The 27,122-nt window shown below is 50.3% G+C and overlaps 1 protein-coding gene across 6 annotated transcripts in view; it reads left to right on the forward strand.

The window, feature by feature from the left end:
• si:ch211-266k8.4 (carabin) overlaps positions 1–27,122 on the forward strand; it is a 232,649-nt gene that overhangs the window by 19,687 nt on the left and 185,840 nt on the right. For all 6 annotated transcript variants that reach the window (XR_005461913.1, XR_005461914.1, XM_038807941.1 and 3 more), the window contains one exon: positions 22,649–22,736. Coding sequence is in view for 4 of the 6 variants with exons in the window: in XM_038807941.1 (XP_038663869.1) it covers positions 22,649–22,736 (88 nt within the window). In the remaining 2 variants the exon portion in view is untranslated. The remainder of the gene's footprint in view (positions 1–22,648; positions 22,737–27,122) is intronic.

The following is a 27,122-nucleotide window of genomic DNA, read 5'->3' on the forward strand; positions in this document are numbered from 1 at the left end:
GACGGGGGGTTTGATCTTGGGAGGGGACTTTAATACTGTGTTGGATCCAGCTCTGGATCGTTCGAAGTCTAGGACGGGCAAGAGGCCGGCGGCGGCCTCGGTGCTGAGAGGGTTCATGGATCAGATGGGAGGGGTAGACCCTTGGAGGATTTTGAGGCCGGGAGGTAGGGAGTTCTCCTTTTTCTCTCATGTCCACGAGACTTATTCCCGGATTGACTTTTTTGTTCTCAGCAGGGCGCTAATCCCAAGAGTGGTGGGGGCGGTGTATTCGGCGATAGTCATATCTGACCATGCTCCGCATTCGGTGGACCTGGAGCTGGGGGAGGGGAAGGATCAGCGCCCGCTGTGGAGGTTAGATGTGGGGCTTTTGGCAGAGGAGGAAGTATGTGGGCAGGTCTGTAGGGGTATAGAGGGGTATTTGGAAGCCAACGATAATGGGGAGGTGCAAGTTGGGGTGGTTTGGGAAGCGCTGAAGGCAGTGGTTAGAGGGGAGCTGATATCCATTCGGGCGCACAGGGAGAGGGGGGAAGAGGGTTGTGAGGGAGAGGCTGGTGGAAGAAATGGTAAGTGTGGACAGGAGGTATGCGGATGTCCCGGAGGAGGGGCTTTGAGGAAGTGTCGCAGTCTCCAAGCGGAGTTTGATATACTGACCACCCGGAAGGCGAAGGCGCAGTGGAGGAGCGCGCAGGGGGCGTTAAATGAGTATGGGGAGACGGCAAGTCGGATGCTGGCCCACCAGCTCTGGAAGCGGGAGGCAGCGAGAGAGATAGGGGGAGTCACAGATGCAGGAGGGAACTTGGTGCGGAGTGGCAGGGACATTAATGGGGTGTTCAGATCCTTCTACGAGAGGCTGTACCGGGCGGTGCCCCCTAGGGAGGTGGGCGGGATGGACCGCTTTCTGGATAAGCTGGAGTTCCCAAGAGTAGAGGATGAGCGGGTGGAGGGTATGGGGGCCCCAATTGAGTTGGAGGAGCTGATGGAGGTGCTGGGGAGCATGCAGACAGGGAAAGCACCGGGACCTGACTGGTTCCCGGTGGAGTTTTATCATAAATTTTCAGATCTGCTGGGCCCGCTGCTTGTGAGGACCCTGAATGAGGCGAGGGAGGGGGGGGTGCTCTGCCCCCAACGATGTCTCGGGCAATAATCACACAGATCCTGAAGCAGGATAAGGACCCCCTCCAGTGTGGGTTTTGCAGGCCGATTACGCACCTCAATGTGGATGCAAAGTTGTTGGCTAAGGTACTGTCCAGGAGGGTGGAAGATGTAGTCCCGATGGTTATCCATGAGGACCAAATGGGGTTTGTGAAGGGGAGGCAGCTGAATGTCAATGTACGGCGGCTTCTTAATGTTATGATGATGGCGTCGGCGGCTGGGGAGGCGGAAATAGTAGCATCGATGGATGCGGAGAAAGCTTTTGACAGGGTGGAGTGGAGCTACCTGTGGGAAGTGCTGAGGAGGTTTGTGTTTGGTGAGGGATTCATCAGCTGGTTGAGGTTGCTGTATAGCTCCCCGGTAGCGAGTGTGGTGATGAATGGGAGGAGGTCAGAGGACCTTCGGCTTTCCCGGGGGACAAGGCAGGGGTGCCCCTTGTCTCCCCTGCTCTTCGCGTTAGCGAGTGAGCCCTTGGCCATGGCGCTGAGGGATTCGAAGAACTGGAGGGGGATTGTGCGGGGGGGGGGGTGGGGAGGCGCACAGGTTGTCGCTGTATGCAGATGACTTGCTGTTGTACCTCGCGGATCCGGCTGGGGGGATGCCAGAGGTGTTGAGGATACTTGGGGAGTTTGTGGATTTCCCGGGCTATAAGCTCAACGTGGAGAAGAGTGAGCTGTTTGTGCTGTACCTGGGGGACCAGGAGAGGGAGATAAAAGAGCTCCCGATGAAGAGGGCGGAGAGGAGCTTTAGATATGTTGGGGGTTCAGATAGCTAGGAGCTGGGGGGCCCTGCACAGGCTAAACTTTTCGAGGCTGTTGGAACAGATGGAGGAGTTTAGGAGGGGGGACGCGCTGCCACTCTCTTTGGCGGGTAGGGTCCAGTCAGTTAAGATGACGGTGCTCCCGAGGTTTCTGTTTCTTTTCCAGTGTCTCCCCATATTGATTCCGAAGGCTTTTTTAAGAGGGTTAACAAGAGTTTTCTAGAGTTCGTGTGGGCGCGGAAGACCCCGAGAGTGAGGAGGGAATTCCTGGAGCGAGGAAGGGAGGTAGGCAGCTTGGCGTTGCCCAACTTGTGTGGGTATTACTGGGCTGCGAACGTGGCAATGATTCGTAGGTGGGTGATGGAGTGGGAGGGTGCCGCATGGAAGAGGTTGGAGGTGGCGTCCTGTGTGAGTACGAGTTTGGAGTCATTGGTGACGGTCCCGTTCCCACCCCCACCCCCCCGGCAAGGTACTCTACGAGTCCGGTAGTGGTGGCGTCCCTCAAACTTTGGGGGCAGTGGAGGCGGCATAGGGAGGAAGTGAAGGCCTCAGTGTGGGCCCCGATATGGGGCAACCACCGGTTTGCACCCGGGAGAATAGATGGTGGGTTTTTGAGTTGGCATAGGGCAGGCATCAGGCGGATGGCAGACCTTTTCCTCGATGGGAAGTTTGCGACCTTAGAGGAGTTGGAGGGGAAGTGGGGCCTCCCCCCTGGGAATGCTTTTAGGTATATGCAGATTAGGGCGTTCCCGATGCTGCCGCCTAGGGGGGTGCAGGATAGGGTGCTCTCGGGGACGTGGGTCGGTGAGGGCAGGATCTCGGCAATTTATCAGATGATGCAGGAAGAGGAGGAGGCCTCGGTGGAAGAGCTGAAAGCGAAGTGGGAGGAGGAGCTAGGGTAAGGGATTGACGATGGGACGTGGGCGGATGCCCTGGGGAGGGTGCACTCGTCCTCTTCTTTGCACGGCTCAGCTTAATTCAGCTGAAGGTGCTGCATAGGGCGCACGTGACTGGGGCCAGGATGAGCCGGTTCTTTGGGGTAGAGGACAGGTGTGGGAGGTGTTCGGGAGGCCCGTGGAACCACACCCACATGTTCTGGGCGTGTCCGGCGTTGGAGGGGTTTTGGAAGGGGGTGGCGGGGACTTTGTCCAAGGTGGTCAGTTCCAGGGTGGAGCCAGGCTGGGGGCTCGCGATCTTTGGGGTAGCATCGGAGCCGGGAGTGCAGGAGGCGAGAGAGGCCGGTACCCTGGCCTTTGCGTCTCTAGTAGCCCGGTGTAGGATTCTCTTACAGTGGAGGGACGCGAAGCCCCCGAGCCCGGAGGCCTGGATCAATGACATGGCTGGGTTCATCAGGTTGGAGAAGGTTAAGTTTGCCCTGAGGATGTCGGTACAAGGGTTCCTCCGGTGGTGGCAGCCCTTTCTCGATTTTCTGGAGGAGGGTTAGAGGGTGGTCAATCTCAGCAGCAACAAGGTGGGGGAGGGGGGGCTTGTGGTCCGTTAAGGGGGTTTTTGCGACGGTGTGTCTGCTAATTTCTTCTTTTTTGTATTGTTATTAAGTTATTAATTTATTGCTTTGTATTGGGGGGGATTTCTCTTTCTGTTTATTTCTACACCTTGTTTACTTTATTGTTGGGAGAAAATTTGTTGTTGAAAAATTTGAATGAAAATTATTTAATAAACATTTTATTGAGGTATTTTTGGTTTCACAACAACTAAATAAACAATGTGCGTGAATTTATATACATAGTGCAAAAGCTGTCTTCCTTCCTTACAGGTCCCACCTTTATTAACCCCCGACACTAAACTAAGCTAATCCCCCGCTAGCCATGTCCGACAGCCAGGTCTCCGACTTCGGGGGCTTTGAGTCTTTCCAAGCTAATAATATCCGTCTCCAGGCTACCAGGGAAGCAAAGGCCAGAATGTCTGCCTATTTCTCCTTCTGGATTCCCGGATCTTCTGACACCCTGAAAATCGCGACCTCTGGACTCGGTGCCACCCTTGTTTTCAATGCCGTGGACATGAAATCTGCAAACCCCTGGCAAAATCCCCTAAGCTTTGGGCATGTCCAGAACGTGTGGACATGGTTTGCTGGTCCTCCCACACACCTTGCACACCTATCTTCTACACCAAAGAATCTGCTCATACAGGCCACTGTATTGTGAGCCCAGTGAACAACCTTAAACTGTATCAGGCTAAGCCTGGCATATGTTGTGGGCGTGTTGACTCCACTCAGCGCGTCCGCCCAGAGACCACCCTCTACTTTCTCCGCCCAACTCCACTTCCCACTTGCGCTTCAGCTCCTCCGTCTGGTCCCCTCTGACCCCATGAGTTTCCTTTAGATGTCGGAGACCTTCCCTTCCCCCACCAACACTCTGGAAACTACCCTATCCTGTCCTCCTTGGTGGTAGGAGCGGGAAGGTTCAAAACTGCCTACATAGGAAGTTCTGCACCTGCAGGTACCTAAACTAATTTCTCCTCTCCAATCCAAATCTTTCCTCCAGCACCCTCAGGCTGGGAAAGCTCCCCTCTATAAACACATCTCCCATCCCCTCAAACCCTGCTCTCTGCCATCTCTGAAACCCCCCATCCATCCTTCCCGGGGCAAACCGGTGATTATTACAGATTGGAGACCAGAACGATGCTCCCTCCGCTCCCACATGTCTCCTCCACTGCCCCCAAACTCTCAGGGCCTCCACCATCACGGGGCTTGTGGAGTACTATGCTGGCAGGAATGGCAGAGGCACCGTTATCAGCGCCCCCAAGCTGGTGCCTTTGCATGAGGCCGCCTCCACACGCTCCCATGCTGGACCATCCCCCGAAGTTTGGCAGCGCCAGCCGGCCCTCTCCCCGGCTCTGCTCAAGCATCCACTTTTTTACTCGCGGGGCCTTGCCCACCCATACAAAGCCAGTGATCACTTTGTTGACCGTTTAAAAAAGGACCGTGGAATAAAGATGGGGAGACACTGGAAAAACAAACAGTAATCTCAGGCGGACCATCATCTTCACCGTCTGGACCTCCCAGCTAATGACAACAGGAGCGCGTTCCACCTCCGAAAATCGTCCTTCATTTGGTCTACTAGTCAGGCCAGATTTAGTTTGTGCAGTCATTCCCATCCCCACGCCACTTGGATGCCTAGGTACAGAAAGCTTCACTCTAACGGCAGTTCCTCCAGTGCCCTTTCCTGTCCCCTTGCCTGGACCGCAAACATCTAATTTTCCCCCATATTTAGTTTATACCCTGAAAACTGGCCCAATTCCTCCAAAATCCTCATGATTGCTTCCATCCCCTCTGCTGGGTCCGATACATACAGGAGCAGTTTGTCTGCGCAAAGCGAGACTCTGCGTTCCTCCCCCGGACCAGCCCCTTGAAGCCCTCAGTGCAATTGCCAGTGGCTATATGGCTCACACGAACGACAGTGGGGAGAGGGGCATTCCTGTCTCGTCCCCCGATGCAGCCTAAGGTAGTCTGATGTTGTCCTATTCATCCGTACACTCGCCACAGGAGCCTGACACAGCAACCTGACCCAGTCAATAAAGCCCCGCCCAAATCCGAACCGTCCCAGTATCTCCCACGTATATTCCCATTCTACTCTATCAAAAGCCTTCTCTGCGTCCTTTGCGACCACTGCCTCCACCTCCCTACCTTCCTGGGGCATCATGATCACGTTTAACAACCACCTTACATTGCCCATCAACTGCCTTCCCTTAACAAACCCCGTATGGTCCTCCCCAATAACGTCCGGCACACAGTCCTCAATCCTAGAGGACAACGTTTTGGCCAGCAGTTTGCCGTCCAAATTCAATAGGGATATCGGCCTGTAGGGCAGCTCCGGATCCTTGTCCCGCTTCAGGATCAGCGAAATCGTGGCCTGTGACATTGTCGGGTGAAGCACCCCACGCTCCCTTGCCTCATTGAACATCCTCATCAACAGCGGCCTCAACATGCCAGAGAACTTTTTATAGAACTCTGGCCCCGGGGCTTTACCCGGCTGCATGGCCTTCAGACCCTCCGCTATCTCTTCCATCCCGATCGGGGCCCCCAGCCCTTCTACCAGCTCCCCGTCCACCTTCAGGAAATTCAGCCCCCCTAAGAAGTGCCTCATCTCCTCCGGCCCAGCTGGGGGTTCCAACGCATACAGCCTGCTATAAAACTCCTTGAATGCCTTATTCACCCCTGCTGAGTCTCCAACTAGGCTCCCGTCCCCATCCTTTACTTTCCCTATCTCCCTGGCTGCCTCCCTCTTTCTAAGCTGCTGTGCAAGCATTCTGCTGGCCTTCTCTGCATGCTCATAAATCGCCCCCTTGCCTTTGTCAGCTGCTCTACCGCCCTCCCTGTGGTTAACAAGCCGAACTCCGCCTGTAGCCTCCGCCGTTCCCTTAAAACCCTGCCTCTGGGGTCTCCGCATACCTCCTGTCGACCTGTAATATCTACTTTACCAGTCGGTCCGTCTCTGCCCTGTCTGCCTTCTCCCTGTGCGCCCGTATCAATATCAGCTCCCCTCTAACCACCGCCTTCAATGCCTCCCAGACCACCGCTGCCGAAACTTCCTCCGTGTCGTTGACTTCCAGGTAGTTCTGAATACATTTCCTCAGCCGCCCTCACACCTCTTTGTCAGCTAAAAGTCCCCCCGTCTAACCTCCAGTGCGGGTGCTGGTTACAGTCTTTACTAACCTGTAGGTCAACCCCCAGTGCGGTCTGAGATTGTGAGCGCTGAGTACCCTGTGTCCACCACCCCCATCAGTAGAGCCCTGCTCAAAATCAATCTGGGAGTACACTTTATGCACTTGAGAGTAGAAGGAGAACTCCCTCACTCTCGGCTGCCCAAATCTCCATGGGTCTCTCCTTTCCTCCCCCCCCCCCCCCCCCCCCATCTGCTCCATGAACCCTTTTAGTTCCTTTGCCATTGCTGGCATCCTGCCCGTTTTTGAGCTTGCCCGATCTAAATCAGGGTCAATAACTGTGTTGAAGTCCCCTCCCATGACCAACTTATGCAAATCCAGGTCCGGTATCGTCCCCAGCATCCTCTTTATAAACTTCACATCGTCCCAGTTTGATGCATACATATTTACTAGTACCACCTGCACCCCTTCCAATTTCCCACTGACCATAATGTACCGGCCTCCCACATCCAAAACCATTCTTTCCGCCTCAAACACCACTCGCTTGTTGATCAGGATTGCGACCCCTTTAGTCTTCGAGTCGAGTCCCGAGTGAAAAACCTGTCCGACCCATCCCTTCCTTCATCTAATCTGGTCAGCTACTCTAAGGTGCGTCTCCTGGAGCAATACCACATCCACCTTCAGTCCTCTCAAATGCGTGAACGTGCGTGCCCTTTTGACTGGCCCATTTAGCCCTTGTGCATTCCAGGTGATCAGCCTAGTTTGGGGGGGGGGGGCGGGGGCGCGGGCGCCCCCCCCCCCCCTTTGCCGATTAGTCATCCCCTTTCTTGCCACAGTCTCCAGCCCATGCCCCATGCCTCCACCGGCCCGCCCGCAGGCAGCCTCCGCCCCCGACCTCCGCTCTGTCTCTAAGCAAAAGTCCCTCCCTTGTCAGCAGAACATTTTCTCTTTCTCCCCCCCCCCCCCCCATGACAGCACAAAATAAATCGACCCCTTCGATGAGCCTAACATCTGCTCACCCCCCACTGCACTTCTGTGAGCTAGCCCGCCCAGCTAGCTTGGAGGTCCCTGCCCCTGGCGCCAGACATTCTCCCATCTATTGTTACCCCCCCCCCCACCCCAGCTCATACAGACATATTCAAATGAAAGACAATTCCAACACAATTGTCCGACAAAAAAAACCCACTAAACAAAGAAAAGATCAAGCAAATGATCCAGCATCTAAAAAACACATCTCCATCCACCAACAGTGCAAATGTAAACTTTAACTCACTTAACTCACCAAATCAATCCAGAAGGCATTACAAATAGCGTCCACCGAACGAAAACGAGAAACTTTTAAACGTGAACGTTGCAGCAAAGTTCAAAGTTCTCAGTCCGCCACCAGCCCTTTCATTTCCGCAAAGTCCAGTGCTTCCTCAGGCGGCTCGAAATAAAAATGTTGCTCCCCATATGTGACCCAGAGACGGGCCGGATACAGCAGTCCGAACTTCACCTTTTTCTTAAAAACGGTCGACCTTATCTGGTTGAACCCCGCTCTTCTCCTGGCCACCTCCGCACTCAGGTGCTGATAGATCCGCAGGATACTGTTCTTCCATTTACAACTCCGTGTCTGCTTGGCCCACTGTAAAATACGCTCCATGTCCAAATACCAGTGGAATCTCACCACCATTGCCCTTGGGAGGGGTGTGTGTGTCTCCCATTCACGGCTTCCTCACAAGCGCGCTGTGCGCCCTGTCCACCTCCAAGGGTTGGGAGAATGTCCCCTCCCCCAGCAGCTTTTCAAACATGCCTATTATGTATGCTCCAGCATCAGCTCCCTCCGATCCCTCAGGGATCCCAACGATTCTCAAGTTCTGCCGGCGGGACCTATTCTCTAGGTCCTCCACCTTTCCAGGAGCCTTTTCTGCTGGTCTCTGAGCAGCCCCACTTCCATGTCCACTGCAGTTTGATGTTCCTCCTGGTCAGCCAGTGCCTTCTCTACTTTCTCCCAATCGAAGCTACAGCCGCGGAATTGACTCTTTTTAATCGGGTCGAAACAGTCTTGCTTCTGTTTGGCGAAGCCCTCCTGGATAACTTGCATCAGCTGCTCTGTTGACCGCTGAGTCGACAAGCCAGAGGTCCGGACCTCCGCCATGCTTTCTCCCCCTGCAGCTTCAGCCCAAGCCTTCTCTGTCTGTCTGTTTCTGCCTTTGCGAGCACTTCTAGTACACCTCTCCATGCACCAATGTGGGAATTCAGTACACAATTGCCTCTATCATCGATTTTCCAAATCAAGTCCGGGAAGAAATCGGGGGGGGAAAAGTCCGACCCGAGTGGGAGCCACCAAATATGCAACTTACTCCTTTATAGCTGCCACCGGAAGTCAGCCAATCGGGTTTTAATCCCATCAATTTCCCCAATACAATTTCCTGACTAATAAGGATTTCCTTCAGTTCCTCCTTCATGCTAGACCCTCAGTCCTCTAGTATTTCCGAAAGGTTATTTGTGCCTTCCTTAGTGAAAACAGATCCAAGGTATTTGCTCAACTGTTATGTCATCTCTTTGTTGCCAATTATGAATTCACCTGATTCTGACGGTAAGGGACCTACATTTGTCTTCACCAGTCTTTTTCTCTTCACATACGTTAGGGCTGGTTTGCTACAGCGGACTAAATCGCTGGCTTGTAATGCAGAACAATACCAGCAGTGCGGGTTCAATTCCCATACCAGCCTCCCTGAACAGGCGCCGGAATGTGGCGACTAGGGGCTTTTCAAAGTAACTTCATTAAAGCCTACTTGTGACAATAAGTGATTATTATATACCTATAGAAGCAGTCAGCTTTTATGTTTATGTTTTCTGCAAGCTTACTCTCGTATTCTATTTTCTCCTTCTGAATTAAACCTTTTGTCCTCCTCTGCTGAATTTTAAATTTCCCCCAGTCCTCAGGCTTGCTATTTTTTCTGGCCAATTTATATGCCTCCTCTTTGGCTTTAACACGATCCCTAATTTCTTGTTAGCCATGGTTGAGTTACCTTCCCCATTTTACTCTTGCGCCAGACAGGGATGTACAATTGTTGAAGTTCATCCATGTGTTCTTTAAATGTTTGCCATTGCCTATCCACCATCAACCCCTGAAGTATCGTTTGCCAGCTTATCCTAGCCAATGCATGTCTCATACCATCAAAATTAGCTTTCTTTAAGTTCAGGACCCTAGTCTCAGACTTAACTGTAACACCTCTCCATCTTGATGGACAATTCTACCATATTATGGTCACTCTTCCACAACTTTGCTAATTAATTCTCTCTCATTGCACAGTACCCAGTCTAGGATGGCCTGCTCTCTATATTGGTCGAGAAAAGTATCCCTTGTACATGCCAGGAAATCCTCCTCCATCACATTGCTACCAGTTTGATCAGCCCAATCGATATGCAGATTGAAGTCACCCATAATAACTGCTGTGCCCATACTGCACGCATCTCTAATTTCCTTTTTTTTTAAAATAATTTTTATTGAAATTTTTCGATACAAACATTTACCCCTACTACATTTTAAATTATAACACAACAAATCCCCCCTGGAAAATCCTCCCCACGCCCCTCCCCCGCGCGCACCCCCCCCACCCCCCCCCCCCCCCCCGCGCTACCAGTCTAGCAACCAAACCGTTTCTCCCTTTCTACTGATGGCCTCGGGCAGTCATTGCCCGCGACCCCCCGCTGACGTGCTCCCTTCGTTGCTATCCCCCCCCCCCCTCCCTTCCCCCCCCCCTTTCTCCCCGGGTTGCTGCTGTTTCGGCCTCCAGTTCCTATCTCTGATCCAGAAAGTCAAGGAAGGGCTGCCACCGCCGGAAGAACCCCTGTACCGACCCTCTCAGGGCGAATTTAATTCTTTCCAATTGGATGAAGCTTGCCATGTCGTTTAACCAGGTGTTAACACTTGGTGGCCTTGTGTCCCTCCACTGAATCAAGATCCTTCTCCGAGCTACCAAGGACGCAAAGGCCAATATTCCGGCCTCCCCTGCCTCCTGTACTCCTGGCTCCACCCCAACCCCAAAAATCGCTAGCCCCCACCCTGGTTTGACCCTGGTTCCCACCACTCTCGATACCGTCCCCGCCACCCCCTCCCAGAACTCTTCCAGTGCTGGGCACTTCCAGAACATATGTACATGGTTCGCAGGGCTTCCCGAACACCTAACACACCTGTCCTCACCCCCGAAGAACCGACTCATCCTAGTCCCCGTCATATGGGCTCTGTGCAGCACCTTAAATTGGATGAGGCCCAACCTTGCGCACGACGACGACGAATTGACCCTCTCTAAGGCATCCGCCCATGTCCCATCTTCTATCTGCTCTCCCAGCTCCGCTTCCCACTTGTCTTTCAGCTCCTCTATCGATACCTCCTCCACCTCCTGCATTATTTTGTAGATGTCCGAGACCTTCCCTTTTCCGACCCAGACCCCTGACAGCACCCTATCACTCACCCCTCTATCGGGAAGCAAGGGAAATCCTTCCACCTGTCGTCTGGCAAATGCCTTCACCTGCAGGTATCTAAACGTGTTCCCCGGGGGGAGCTCAAATTTCTCCTCCAGCTCTCCCAGGCTCGCAAACCTCCCCTCTATGAACATGTCCCTCAGTTGCCTGATGCCCGCCCTGTGCCAGCTCTGGAATCCCCCGCCAGTGTTCCCCGGGACAAATCTGTGGTTCCCTCTCAGTGGCGCCGCCATCAGACCCCCCACTTCCCCCCTGTGTCGCCTCCACTGCCCCCAGATTTTAAGGGTGGCCGCCACTACCGGACTCGTGGTATACCTTGTGGAGGGGAGCGGCCATGGTGCCGTTACTAGCGCCCCCAGGCTTGTATTGCCGCAGGACGCCCTTTCCATACGTTTCCAAGCTGCCCCCTCCCCCTCCATCATCCACTTGCGCACCATCGATGCGTTCGCCGCCCAGTAGTATCCGGAAAGATTGGGTAGCGCTAATCCTCCACTGTCCCTACTCCGTTCCAAGAAAATCCTTCTCACTCTAGGGGTGCCATGTGCCCACACATAGCCCATAATGCTGCTAGTTACCTTCTTGAAGAAGGCCCTGGGGAGAAAGATGGGCAAGCACTGGAACAGAAACAAGAACCTCGGGAGGACCGTCATTTTGACTGACTGCACCCTCCCTGCTAGCGACAGCGGTACCATGTCCCACCTCTTGAACTCCTCCTCCATCTGCTCCACCAGCCTTGAAAAGTTCAGCTTGTGGAGGGTCCCCCAGTTCCTTGCCACCTGTACCCCCAAGTACCTGAAGCTCTTTACTGCTCTCTTAAAGGGGAGCCGCCCAATTCCCTCCCCCTGATCTCCCGAGTGTATCACAAAGACCTCACTTTTACCCACATTTAATTTATATCCCGAAAAGTCCCCAAACTCCGCTAGTATTTCCATTACCTCCGGCATTCCCCCTTCCGGGTCTGCCACATACAACAACAAATCATCCGCATAGAGTGATACCCGATGTTCCTCCCCTCCCCTTGTCAGTCCTCTCCACCCCCTGAACCCCTCAGTGCCATCGCCAACGGTTCGATCGCTAATGCAAATAGTAAGGGGGATAGGGGGCATCCCTGCCTGGTACCTCGATGGAGCCCAAAATACTCTGACCTCCTCCCGTTTGTAACCACACTCGCCATCGGGGCCGAATACAGCAGCTTCACCCACTTGATAAATCCCTCCCCAAACCCAAACCGTTCCAGCGTCTCCCACAGGTATTCCCACTCCACCCTATCGAATGCCTTCTCCGCATCCAGTGCTACCACTATCTCAGCCTCCCCCTCCACTGCTGGCATCATAATCACATTCAACAGTCTCCGGACATTTGTGTTAAGTTGTCGTCCCTTTACGAACCCCGTCTGGTCCTCATGGATTACCCCTGGCACACAATCCTCTATTCTGGTTGCCAGGACCTTTGCCAACAGTTTGGCATCTACATTCAAGAGGGAGATAGGCCTGTAGGACCCGCACTGTACAGGGTCTTTGTCCCGCTTCAGGATCAAGGAGATCAGGGCCTGTGACATTGTCGGGGGCAGAACCCCCCCCCCTCTCGCGCCTCATTGAAGGCTCGCACCAGCACTGGACCCACCAAGTCCACATACTTCTTATAAAATTCCACCGGGAACCCATCCGGCCCCGGCGCCTTCCCCGCCTGCATCTGGCCTATCCCTTTAACTAGCTCCTGCAGCTCTATCGGCGCCCCCAGCCCCTCCACCCGTTCCTCCTGGACCTTTGGGAACCTCAATCTATCGAGGAAGTTCTCCATTCCCCCCCTCCTCCTGGGCGGTTCAGACCGGTACAATTCCCTGTAGAAATCCCTGAAGACCCCGTTCACCTCTTGCCCCTTCTGCACTACGTTCCCTCCCTTCTCTCTCACTCCCCCAATCTCTCTGGCTGCATCTCGCTTGCGCAGCTGGTGTGCCAGCATCCTGCTCGCCTTTTCCCCGTACTCATAGACCGCGCCCTGTGCCCTTCTCCATTGCGTCTCCGCCTTCCTAGTGGTCAGTAGGTCAAACTGGGCCTGTAAACTGCGCCGCTCCCTCAACAGCCCCTCCTCTGGTGTCTCCGCATATCTCCTGTCCACTTCTATAAGTTCCCCCACCAGTCTCTCCCTCTCCTGCCTCTCCTTCCTTTCTCTGTGTGCCCTTATGGAGATCAGCTCTCCTCTGATCACTGCTTTCAGGGCCTCCCAGACTACCCCCACCTTCACCTCGCCCGTGTCGTTCGTGCCCAGATATCTCTCAATGCCCTTCCGGACCCTTCCGCACACCTCATCGTCCGCCAGCAGCCCCACATCCAGGCGCCACAACGGGCGCTGGTCCCGTGCTTCCCCCAGTTCTACCTCTACCCAGTGTGGTGCATGGTCCGAAATCGCGATGGCCGAGTACTCCGTGTCCTGCACTCTCGAAATCAGCCCCCTGCTCAGTACAAAAAAGTCTATTCTGGAGTACACCCTGTGGACGTGGGAGAAAAAAGAATACTCCCTCGCCCTTGGCCTGCCAAATCTCCAAGGGTCTACCCCCCCCATCTGCTCCATGAACCCCCTTAGCACCTCTGCCGCTGCCGGCCTCCTATTCGTCCTGGAACTCGATCTGTCCGGCCCAGGGTCGAGCACTGTATTGAAGTCCCCCCCCATGATCAGGCCCCCTGCCTCCAGACCCGGAATGAGGCCCAACAGGCGCCTCATAATACCCGCGTCATCCCAATTCGGGGCATACACATTCACCAGCACCACATTCTCTCCCTGCAGCCTACCCTTCACCATCACGTACCTACCCTCCTTATCTGCTACCACCTGCGCCGCCACGAACGACACCCTCTTTCCCACCAAAATCGCCACCCCCCGGTTCTTTGCGTCCAAGCCTGAGTGGAACACCTGTCCCACCCCACCCCCTTCTCAGGCGTACCTGGTCTACTACTCTCAAGTGAGTCTCCTGCAACATTGCCACATCCGCCTGCCGTCCCTTTAGGTGTGAAAAAAACCCTTGATCTCTTGACCGGCCCATTCAGCCCCCTCACGTTCCAAGTAATCAACCGGGTCGCGGAGCGACCCGTCCCTTTCCCCTGTCTGTTAGCCATGTCCTGTCCCCTGTTCGCCCCGGGTCGACCCTCCCCTTCTGACCCGTTCCCCATGGCGATGGCCCCTCCCCCTCTCTCCTCCCGTTCTTTCCCTTCCCGTCCTCGGCCTTTCCAGCAGCAACCCGGTATCCCCCCCTAACCCCCCCCCCCCCCCCCCCCCCCCCCCCCCCCCCCCCCCCCCCCCCCCGGCTAGGACCCCATCCTAGCCGCGGTGTATCCACCATCGTACTCCCGAGAGTCAGCTGGTTTTCGCTGACCCGGCTGCCCCTGCCACACTCCGACTCCTCCCGATGTGGGGGGGGAGGGGCCTCCCCCCCCCCTTGCCATCCCTCTCTGACCCCGCTTCAGCGCGGGAAAAGCCGCCATTGCTGGCCACACCCCACTCTTCTCTCCTCCCCCTTCCTCCGTCCCGCGCGCGGGAAACAGGGGAAAGCCCGCGCTTTCGCCCGGCCACACCCTACCCCGCCATCTTCAATTCCACCCCCGTCCCCATCCAAGCCCATAAAAAAGCCCCCTTAAAACGAGAGGAAGAAAAAAGAGAAAAAGAAAACACGCATAACCAACTTGCACCCCCCCCGTCCCGCCTCCCCAACTTAACAATATAACAATATAAATAACAAATCTCAAATAAATACATAAATACATAACTATGCCTGCATAACTAAATAACTACCCAATAATAACGTATTTAACCATCACCCTCCATCGAACAGAACAGTAACCATAACCCTTAAAGAACAGATCAAAAAGCAGTAAAAAAAAAAGCCCCCCCTACAACAACAATAATTAAGGGAAGTTGGCAACGGGAAGAGACACACAAAAAGGAACAAAGAAACCCCCCATAACACAAGTTACAAAGAAACCAAACGATCCATCAACTTTAACCAAGTTCCGACCTGGCCTAAGAAACACATGGGCCACTTGATCAGTCAAGGGTACTCGGGCGGCCTCGACCCCCGGCGTTCCCAAGTTCTAGTTCAGGTCCAGCTTTTCCTCCCGAACAAAAGTCCATGCCTCCTCTGGGGTCTCAAAGTAATGGTGCTGGTCCTTGTAGGTGACCCACAAACGCGCTGGCTGCAGCATTCCGAACTTGATCCTCTTTGCGTGCAGCACCGCCTTCGTCCGGTTAAACCGGGCCCGCCGCTTTGCCACCTCCGCACTCCAGTCCTGATATATCCGCACCGTCGAATTCTCCCATTTGCTGCTTTTCTCCCTCTTGGCCCACCTCAGCACTTTCTCCCGATCACAGAAACGCTGGAATCGCACCAGCACCGCCCTCGGGGGCTCGTTTGCCCTAGGCCGCCTAGCCATGACCCGATATGCTTCTTCCAGCTCCAGGGGCGATGGACCGGCCCCCTCTCCCATCAGGGAGCTCAGCATCTCCGCTACATATTTCGGGAGATCAGGCCCCTCCAGGCCTTCTGCTAGGCCCAGGATCCTCAAGTTCTTCCGCCTCATTCGAGTGTCCAGCTCCTCAAAGCGGCTCTGCCATTTCAGGTGGAGTGCCTCGTGCACCTCCACCTTTCCCACGAGGACCGTGGCTTCCTCCTCCCTCACCGCCATCTCCTGCTGCAGCTCTCTTATCGACGCCTCTTGGGTCGCCTGGGCCCCCATCAGCCTTGTGGTCGTCGCGTTCATGGACTCTAAGAGTTCCACTTTCAGCTCCGTAGAACACCGGAGGAGAGCGGCCTGCTGCTCCTCCGCCCATTTTCTCCAATCTTCTAGCGCGCCACCGGTCGCCATTTTGGTCCTCTTCCCCCGCTTTTTTCGGGGAGCTGCTGCTGCTTTTTTTGTCGCCCCACTCCGAGTACCGACCATAAAGTTGGTCTCACTCTCCTCAGGGAGCCTTCCCCCACCGGGATTTGTCCTTACAGTACCGTCGGGGCCCTCCAATCGGCCCTTAAACACCTTTGTCGCAGGAGCTGCCAAATGTGCGACTTAGCTGGTCATAGCCGCAACCGGAAGTCGCATCTCTAATTTCCTGTTTGATGCCATCCCCAACCTCTCAACTACTGTTTGGTGATCTGTACACAACTACCACTCACATTTTATGCCCTTTGGTGTTCCGCAGCTCCACCCATACAGATTTCACATCATCCAGGCTAATGTCCTTCCTTACTATTGCATTAATCTCCTCTTTAAACAGCAACACTACCCTACCTCCCTTTCCTTTCCTTGTATCTTTCCTGTATGTTGAATACCACTGGATTTTGAGTCCCATCTTGGTCTCCCTGGAGTCAGGTTCTCCGTGATCCCAATTACATCATATCATTAATGATTGTCAGCACAGTTAATTAATAGGATTGCTCTACTCTTAAAACAATTAAGTGTAGGAACCATCAAACACACAGTTTATGTAGAACGTATTCCTTGTTCCAAAATATACCTACAATCCTTGAACTCCTTACAACTTCCCTGTTTCCCCCAAACAACATCTAAATTAAATAAATGTATAAGTTAAAACCAGTTTAATAGTTACCACATACGACAGGGAGCATAATCAAGTCTGACAACATCTTGTCCTAGTCCAGCGAAGATATTTAAACTCTTTTTATGAAGGTTTCTGAACAGCCTTGGCTCTAAGGCATTGATGCTGTTAGATGTAAAACTTGGCCTCCAGGCTGATAGATGGAAGCTGGTTTGTCTGCTTTTGACGCTGATGGGTGTCAACTGGCTTGCCTTGCTTCTGAGGGTCCTGACCATTATACCATTGTTCCATTTTGCTGCTTTTTGTGTATTTGGCTGTCTGCTCCTCTCAAATCCCTTCATTCTAGACATTAGCATATCTATACTTTATGGATCTCCCAATTGTCTAGCTTTTCTGGTTCTACCAATAGGGGGTTCACATCTGATCCTATCTGCTTATCTTTTGTAAGTTGGCTACTGCTGCTGCTAGGCAGATTTCCACCTGTTGCTGGGCATACCGCATCCGATTACATCTTGTTAAATTCATGTTTCTGCTGGTACAAGGCAAATCCATGACAGTAATATAAACATAATGGGGGCTGGTTTAGCTCAGTTAGCTGGACAGCTAGTTTGTGATGCAGAGCGAGGCCAAGAGCACGAGTTCAAATCCCGTACTGGCTGAGGTTATTCATGAAGGACCTGTCTTCCCAACCTTGCCTCTTGCCTGAAGCGTGGTGGTCCTCAGGTTAAATTACCACCAGTCAGCGCTCTCCATCGAAGGGGAAAGCAGCCTATGGTCACCTGGGACTATGGCGACTTTAACTTTTAATATAAACATAATGGAGGTGAAATTGGTTCTCATCAGTAATGCTAACCCTAACCCTAATCTTGTCAGATCTTTTATTTTGTAGTCAATGGAAGTTGAGGATGGGAGTGTAAAATGGGCTAACAATGTTTGGTCACCTGTTTCTACACTGCACAAGGGACTAATGTTCCATGCACTCAGTTAGTCATGGTTTAATGATATTAATCTCACCACAGTCAGAAATGCTCAGTGCATAGCCTTGAGCCCAGTATCTAGGTTGACATTCCCAGTGTCAGTACTGAGGTAGAATTGCGTAGTCAAAAATGCTGTTTTTCAGATGAAGCCAAGGCCCTGTTCACTATACCTCAATGCTATTGAGGAGAAGAGCAGAGGAGTTCCCCCTGGTGTCTTGGACCAATTTAGTCCTCGACCAACAGGTTATGTGGTCATTTATCCCATTGCACTTCGTGGATGTTTGCTGACTGTAAATTGGTTGCCTGGTTTCTTTGCATTACAACAGTGACCATACTTCAAAATACTTCATTGGTTGTAATGTGCCTTAGGACATCTTGAAGTTATGAAGGATACTGTATAAGTGCATGACTTTCACTCCTCTAGTCCTTTTATTAAAAAAAAAAAATTCCAGTTAAGGGGCAATTTAACGTGGCCAACCCACCTACCCTGCACATCTTTGGGTTATGAGGGTGAGCCCCATGCAGACACGGGGAAAATGTGCAAACTCCTCATGGACAGTGACCCGGGAGCAAATGCGGGTCCATGGCGCATGGGGCAGTAGTGCAAACCACTGCGCCACCTTGCTGTCCCCTCTCCATCTCTTTCTTAATTAGGTAAATAAGATTAGAGAGATAAATGCGTGGCTCAAAAGTTGATGTTGGAGAAATGGACTTTGATTCATGGGGCATTGACACCAGCACTGAGGAAAGTCTTCAGCCATGCCGGGACCAGTGTTCTGGTGAGCCATATAACTAGGGCAGGAGAGAAGGCTTTGAAGTAAATAGTGGGGCAAGACATCCAAGTTTGGCAATATGTAAAAAATTAAATAGAGAAAGTAAGAGAGCATGGTAGCAGTAAGGGAAATGATGATCAGAATGTGGCAGGAAGGGGCAGTGTGTACTAACCTTAGTGCACCAACAGACAACGATCAAGGTTACAAAAATAGTAAATAGACAGAACTAAAGGCCCTCTATGTGAACGCATGTAGCATTCATAATAAAACAGATGAATTGACAGCGCAACTAGAAATGAATATGTATGACCTGGTAGCCATTAGAGACTTGATGCAAGATAACTAAGACTGGTAATTGAATATTCTCGGGTACATGACGGAATTAATCTCCATTTAGAGGCAAGGATTAATCAAGAATAGTCAGCATGGCTTTGTTGGAGAAGATCATGTCTTAACAAATTTAATTTAATTTTTCGAGGAGGTGACTAGATGTCTAGATGAGGACAGTGTAGTTGATATAGTCTACATGGACTTTAGTAAAACTTTTGACAAGGTGCCGCATGGGAAACTAATTTAAGAAAGTAAGTGACAATGGAATCCAAATGGCAAATTGGATCCAAAATTGGCTTTGTGGAAGGAGGCAGTGGGTGATAGTTGAAGATTGTTTTTGTTACCTGGAAGCCTGTGTTCAGTAGTGTAAACATAGAAATTAGGAGTAGGCTATTCGGCCTTTCGAGCCTGCTCTGCTATTCAATATGATCATGGCTGATCCTCTGTCTCAATGATCTATCTCTTGAATACATTCAGTGATTTGCTCTCGCCATCCTTCTGTGGTAGGGAATTCCACAGGTTCACTACCCTTTGAGTGACTAAATGTTTCCTCATCTCTGTCCTAAATGATTTACCCTGTATCCTGAGACCTATTCCCTGGTTCCGGATTCCTCAAACATCCTGCCTGCATCTAATTTGTCCAGCCCTGTTAGAATTTTGTATGTTACAGTCAGATTTCCTTTCACCCTTCTAAACTCCAATAAATACAGACTCAGTCAAACTAATCTCTCCTCATAGAACAGTCCTGCCCGTTTCGGTCAACCTCCGATGCAATCCCTTGATGGCAAGTATATTCTTTCTTGTGTAGGAAGACCAAAACTGCACGCATAGTTCCAGGTGTGGTCTCACCTTGGCCTGTATAACTGCAGTTTGACATCCCTACTTCTGAACTCAAATCCTCCTGCAATGAAGGCCAACATACCATTTGTCTTCCCAATTGCTTGTTGCACCTGCCTTTCCACTTTCATTGATTGATGTAAAAGGATACTCGGATCTCTTTGACATCCACACTTCCCAATATATCATAATTTAAATAATACTCTTGTTTTACACACACAAGTATATGATTTCACACTTATCCACATTGGACTGCATCAGCCATGTGTTTGCCCATTCACTCAGTCTCTCTAAATCACCTTGAAGCATCCTTGCATGCTCCTTGCATCTCACAATTCTGTCCAACTTTGTGTTGTCAGCAAACTTGGAAAAGTTACAATTGGTTCCCTCATCCTGGTCATTTGTATATATATCATGAACAGCTGGGACCCAAGACCCTGTGGTACTCCATGAGTCACTGCCTGCACTGATCCCTGTGGTACTCCACGAGTCACTGCCTGCCACTTGGAAAAGGTTCCATTTATTCCTACTCTGTTTTCTGTCTGTCAACCAATTCTCAATCCATGCCAATACAGGGATAAAGGTTGTCCCGGAACGGGGGTACACGATCCAGGGGTTGGCATGGTGCCATGTGCAGTTGCCCATCCACCCTCCCATGGCAGCACACTCCTGAAGGAGGTCCTCCGCTCACCGCCAAGCACTGGGGCGGCAAGCCTAGTGCCCCTGGGCTCTCTGCCTGTGCGCAAAGATGGCTACTCGCCTCCTTTGCTCCCCACAAAAGCCCATCCACCAGGTTCACATTTTTAAAAAGGAGTACTAATCGACACCAGTGTGACCGCTTGCTGGGGAGGCCGCTGAATGATGGAAGGCTGCTTGATTATGGGGTGGCTCCCGTTAATCGTATGGAAATAGGATTTAAATTGTGATAATTGGTTTCTCGCATGCCTCGGCAAAATCCCAATTTTGCGTAGCTTAGTGGACTGGTTGCATCGCAAACTGTTTGCCGCCTGGCGCAGTTCTCGTTTTCGGCCTCTCCCGCTATTCACCAGCCTCATTTTGCTCGAACGAGAGTTCAACAAGGCTGGAGAATCTTGCCCGATATCTTTCCCCACTATTGCATTGATTTCCTCCTCTACTAACAATGCTACCCTCCCTCCTTTTCCCTTTTCCTCTGTCCTTCCTAAATGATGAGTACTTTTGGATATTAATTTCCCGTGCATGGTACCATGTCTCTGTAATTGGAACTATATCATAACCGTTTATATCTGTTTGTGCTGTTTTTCTGTGAAGATACTGTTTTATTCACCAAGAACTGACCGCAGGACACTTTCTGCTTCACTGTGATGCTGACTGCAGGACACATTTCCGCAGGGATCGGTGCCAGGTCAATTGCTTTTTGTCGTGTACATTAATGATCTAGACGCGAATGTGGAAGGTATAAGTGAATCCGCAAATGACATGTAAATTGGTGGTGTGGTAAATAGTGAGCAGGAAAGCCTTGGACCGAGGGCAGTATGGTGGGGCAGTGGGTAGCACTTCTGCCTCACGGTGCTGAGGTCCCAGGTTCAATCCCGTCTCTGGGTCACTGTCAGTGTGGCGTGTAGAATTTGCACATTCTCCCTGTGTTTGTGTGGGTTTCACCCCCACAACCCAAAGATGTGCAGGATAGGTGGATTGGCCATGCTAAATTGCCCCTTAATTGGAAAAAATATTGGGTACTCTAAATTTAAAAAAAAGGAAAGACTTGGACCAGAAGTAATATTTCCAAGTTTGCTGATGATACAAAACTAAGTGGAATTGTGAGTAGTGAGGAGGATGTTGAGATGTTTCAAAACGATTTACACAAGTTGAGTGAGTGGGCAAATGAATGGCAGATCCAGTATAATGTGGGAAATTGTGAAGTTATCCACATTGGTAGGGAAAGCAGAAAGGTAGAGTATTAGTGGTCCCAGGTTCGATTCCTGATTTGTCACTGTCTGTATGGAGTCTGCACATTCTCTCTGGGTCTGTGTGGGTTTCCTCCGGGTGCTCTGGTTTTCTCCCACAAGTCCAGAAACACATGCTTTTAGGTAATTTGGACATTCTGAATTCTCCCTCTGTGTACCCGAACAGGTGCCGGAATGTGGCGGCTAGGGATTTTTCACAGTAACCTCATTGCAGAATTTTAAATATATATATATTTTATTAAGGTATTTGAAATTTTTTACAACAATAACAAAAACAATGACATCAACATGGTAAACTAAACATTTCCCCCCTAGCCCAATCTTCACACACTTATTGCAGAATTAATGTAAGCCTACTTGTGACAATTATTTTTTAGTTAAATAGTGATAGATTGGGAAATGTTGATGGACAAAGGGACCCGAGTGCCTTGTAAACCAATCACTGGAAGCAAGCAGTTAGGAAGATAAATAGTATGTTGGACTTCAGTACAAGAAGACTTAAGTTCAGGAGCAAGGATGTCTTACTGCAGCTGTACACGGCCTTGGTGAGAGTATTGTGTGCAGTTTTAGTCCCGTTGCCTAAGAAAGATAATACTTGCCATTGAGGCAGTGCAATGAAGTTTCACCAGATGGATTCCTGGGATGGCAGGATTATCGTATGAGGAGAGATTTGGTCTACTGGGCCTGTATTCACTGGAGTTTAGAAGAATGAGAGGGCATCTCACCCGACAGGGCTGGGCAGACTGGATGGAAGGATGATGTTTCCTCTGGCTGTGGGGTAGGTCTAAGACAAGGGGTCACAATTTCAGGATATGAGGTTGGCCATTTAGGATTGAGATGGGGAGAAACCTCTTCACTCAGACAGTGGTGAACCTGTCAAATTCTCTATCACAGAAGGCTGTGGGGGCCAAATCGCTGAATATATTTAAGAAGGAAATAGATTTCCCAAATCTAAAGGCATCAAGAGGTTTGGGGAGAGCGCTGGAGTATGGCCTTGAGATGGAGGATCAGCCGTGATCATATTAAATGGCGGAGCAGGCTCGAAGGGCAAAATGACCTACTCCTATTTTCTATGTTTTCTCCTAATTTGTACGCCCCTTTTTTCCATCAATCCCCATCAATACCTTTTTTCAACCCTCTGTTGTATCTCTGTCTCTCTCTCTTTTTCTTTCTCTTTATCCCCCCCCCCCGCACTCTTTCTCCCACTTCTTATGCATTGACCTCTTGTATTTCGGTTCACAGCTACCCAAGTGTCAGTGCTTCGAAGCTGGAATCGTGGCAAGAATTGCTTAGCAACTGGAACGAGGCTGGTGCATCATGCATGGATAAGGTAACAAGAATATTGCAGACTTCTGAAAACGTTTACTTTTTAAAAATCGGCCATGCTGGTCGTCCATGGGGTGCTCGCTCTCCTCCCTGACCTCAATTTTACCCTAAAAGAACATTTGAGTTGAAGGTCAGATCTGATCCATTTGGCTGAGCAACCAGTAACAAGCAACTGTCGGTATTATAAACATCAAGAAGAAATTTGCTTGGGGGAAAATCATACCAGTGGCTTTTCTCCTTTCGAGGAAGGAATTAGTGGAATATTATCTTTTATTTGCTGCAGGCGCTGGATATCCCCAGTGCCATCTCATCGGTCTGACTCATCTCCGATGGTTTAGCAATTTGTGCACACGGTGATGTGGCAGTATTTGACTTCACATCCATGATTTGACAGACTATGGCCGGAATTCTCTGGCTGTTGCGATTCACTTTTCCCCGCAGGTTTCCTGATGTGTGGTGTGTCTACTATGGGAAACCCCATTGACAAGCAGCAGGAAGAGAGAATCCTGCCACCAGAGAACGGCGCACGACCTAGAAAGAGGAGGCTGATGGACCGGAGAATGCCACTCTGTGAGTTTTTAATCTCACCATGTGGCTGTAGGGAAGGGTCAAGCAGGGGCCAGGTCTTTCCAACCTCCAAGATGATGGAGGTAATTGGGTGGAGCCTTGTCCTCCCCTGGACATTCTCACTCATCTGGCCATAAAGTGGCATCTACAGAGGCATGGTGACCATGAGAACAAAGAACATATCATTTGACTTTTAATGATAAATATTTGCTAATCAATCCTCTGGTTTTGGGAATTGCATCCAAGGAATTGAAATGGTACAAAAATTGGGAAATCACAATGAGTGGGAGGATGAGGTGCGGAAGGGAATAGACGGTTTGATTACGGGAGACAGTTGTGGAAATTGTCTTAAGAATGTTTTGTTAATAATATCATTCATATATTTCTTATGTACTGGAAGGTAAACTGTTCGGAGTTTGAGAGTGTGGTAAGTGGAGTAAGAGACAGATGATTGTGAGAATCTAAGCTAACAATAAGAAGAGATTTTGATATGGTCATGAGCCAAGAGGGGTTTCAACTACTTTGTGTGAAAACCAAGTCCTTTCAAACAGATGTTTACATAAGGCAATAATAGGAGTACGTTGGGGTTGTTATGGTTCAAATAAGAATATATATAGGTGGTAAACAAAAAAAGGTACAAGTAAGTAAAATAAAGGTAAGATTCTTTTCTTTTAAACCCTAAGAGCCAAGTAAAAAAGTAAATTTAATAAATTCTGGGAGAAAGCATTCCTGAAGAGGCTGGGGAGATAATGGAGCGATCAAAGGGAACAAACCTATTTGAGGGAATACTGAAACAAATGTGAGGGTACAGCTTTTTAGATCTCCCAGCAGACAACAGGAATAGCTGATCAGAAATCCAGAAATCCTGAAGCAGAGTAAACAAAGACAGATCTGAAGAACCATTTTCTGACAGCCCCAGAGAACACCCCAAGGGAAAGCAAAGGGCACCATGTGGTAAAAGTTACTGGATTTCGATAGATTTAAAAATCTATAACGAGTTTCTGAGCAGAAAAGGGAAGGTAATTAAGTGAAGATCTGTTGTAACTGTTTTAAGGTATTGTTTCTGTGTAAAGCCATTTTTGTGTTAAGTGTAATTCTATTTTGTTTTCTATTTACTAACAAACATTTACTTTACAATTATCACGATTAGTCGGGGACATCTTTTTCGGATTTTGGAACCTCTCCTCGTACTATACAAATGCAAAAAAAGCATTTGGCAGTTGCTTCAAGTTTACCTTCTGGGATCTGGGCAGCTTGACATTTACCATCAGACATGCCATAACAATTGGGTGTTTTCTCAATGTAAAAGAGAAGGTTGATGCAGGTATAGTCGATGTGCAGCATGCCAAGTTGTTTCACCTTATCCAGAATAGTAGAACCAAAGGACATGGCCTCTGTTTGAATGGGATGAATTCAAAATGAATCCATGAAAAGAATATTTCTTTGAATGATGGTCAATCTATGGAATGGGGTGCCTGAGGAGTGTTGATTAGTTCAGATGCATACAAGGTTATTTTCATTAAATATTATTTTGGGATGTCAGTCTGTGTAGTATGAGATGTTATGTATATATGTGTGAGTGAGTGTACTGAGCTTGGGAAGACCAGGTGACTTTGGACCTATGGTTCCCAGATCGCTCCAACACTGGGGTTTTCCTTGCATCAGTCTAGGTCTGTTGTAGTCCCATTAATAGGGATTGATTACTATGATTAATCAACAACTCCACTGTTGTTGGATCATGGGACTACTAGGATGTTAGAAGGTGAACAAGAAGGTCTTTAAGAGGGTGGTGGTCGGCTTTCCTCTTGACTCCTATGGTCATGATGGTTCATAGAGTTTTGATGCAACTGAGTGGTAGTTAAGAATCAAATCATGTTGGTGTAGCCTGGAGTTACAAATAGGCCCAGACTGGGTGAGGATGAATCCATCCCCGAAAGAATATTAGTGAATAAGTTTTTACAATGCAAAAACAGAAAATACTCAACAATCTCAGCAGGTCTCAATGTCAGCTCCCTTCTCTCTCCACAGATGCTGTCAGACCTGCTGAGATTGTCCAGTATTTTCTGTTTTTGTTTTGGATGCCAGCATTTGCTGTAATTTGCTTTTATCTTTGAGTTTTTATAATTACTTGGCTCATAGTTAATCTTTCATTAAAAAGAATAGATATTTTATTCAGACATTTTCATATAAACAAACCGAAGCAGAAGAAAAATTGTGCAATATTATAAATCATCAAGACCCGCTCACTACTCTCACCCCCTCCTCTCATCCTGCCTTCCCCATTTTAACCTCCTTACCCCCCTCCCCTTTTGCTGACTCCTCAATCCTCCTTTTTAAAAAAAAATGAAAGGCTTCTACCTCCGAGCGAACCCGTCAACCGACCCCCTCAGGACGAAATTGACCTTCTTCAGCCTCAGGAATTCTGCCAGGTCACTCTCACACAGCCCTGCTCTCAGCGGTTCCGGGTCCCTCCATCCAAGTAAGATCTGTCTCCAGGATATCAGGGAGGCAAAGGCCAGAATGCGGCCTCTCTCGCCCCTGGACTCCTGGATTGTCTGACACCCCAAATATCACTACCTTTGGACTTGGTGCCACCTTTACCCCCAGCACCTTGGACATTACATCCGCAAACACTACCTGCCAGAATCCCTTTAGTTTCAGACATGCCCAAAACAAGTGGACATGATTCGTGTGCTTCCCCGCACACACCTATCCTCTACCCCCTCAAAAAACCTACTCATCTGCGCTACCGTCATATGTCCCCTGTGAAGTACTTTATACTGAATAAGGCACTCTGTCTACCTCAGGGGCCTTGCCTAGAACCCCCTCCGTCACCAGCGCCGCCAGCATCCTCAAACCATGCCTCGTCGCACTCGCACCTTCCACTCCTTCCGGCAGGCTGACTATTCGCAGATTCTGCCATCTCAACCTGTTTTCATGCTCCTCCACCTTTGCTCTCAGCATCTTGCAAAGATCTCCTAAGAACCTCAGCTCCGCCTCCAGTGCAACCACTCTATCGCTGTGTTCTAATATCACCCTCTCCATCTCTTGGATCTGCGACCCCTGTGCCTCCATTCATTTTTCCATGCACTCCATCGAGCCCTTAAGGGTGCCACTGCCCCTTTGAATGCCTTTGATCAATCCTCCTGCATCTCCTTCCTCTGCTGCAGAACTCTTCTCTGATGAAGGCCGTCAACTGCTCCATCTGGAGTCTTCCAACTTGCACTAGCCCTTCCCCCTCTGCCATCTTTCCAATTACTGCTGTGCCACAGGTCTCTTCCAATTGCCTGGCCAGGTCTTTCACCTTCTGCTGGGTTTGGTAACCAGCAGACATGCCACTCCTGGGGGGGGGGGATATTCTCCTACGACCGTCAGCTACACCTTTCCATCGATGTTACACTCGATTTTGGTAAAGAGGACTCTTTTCTGCACCTTCAAGCAGGAGCTGCCCTGTATGCAACCACTCTCACCATGGCGGCCTCCGGAAGTCCCCCCCCCATCTCCTCTTTCAAATGGCACCTTTTCTTGCAACCCCAAGAGCGGTAATCCGGTAAAGGACGGCATTTCTCTCTTCACAAAAATCTGGAACCTGCAGGTACCTGAAACCATTTCCTCCAGGCAGCTCGTACTCTTCCTCCAGGTCCTCTAATTTTGTGAAATTGCCCCCTACAAACAGGTCACTGAATTGTTCAATCCCTGCCTGCCACCACCCCCAAACCCTCGCATCCAGCATCCCCCCGGTGCAAACCTATGATTATCACAGATTGGTGCCCACACCAAGGCCCCCTCCAGCCCTAAATGCTGTGCTCCACTGCCCCGATAC

The sequence above is a fragment of the Scyliorhinus canicula genome, chromosome 9 (genome assembly GCF_902713615.1).
Source record: "Scyliorhinus canicula chromosome 9, sScyCan1.1, whole genome shotgun sequence".
Classification (NCBI taxonomy): domain Eukaryota; kingdom Metazoa; phylum Chordata; class Chondrichthyes; order Carcharhiniformes; family Scyliorhinidae; genus Scyliorhinus; species Scyliorhinus canicula.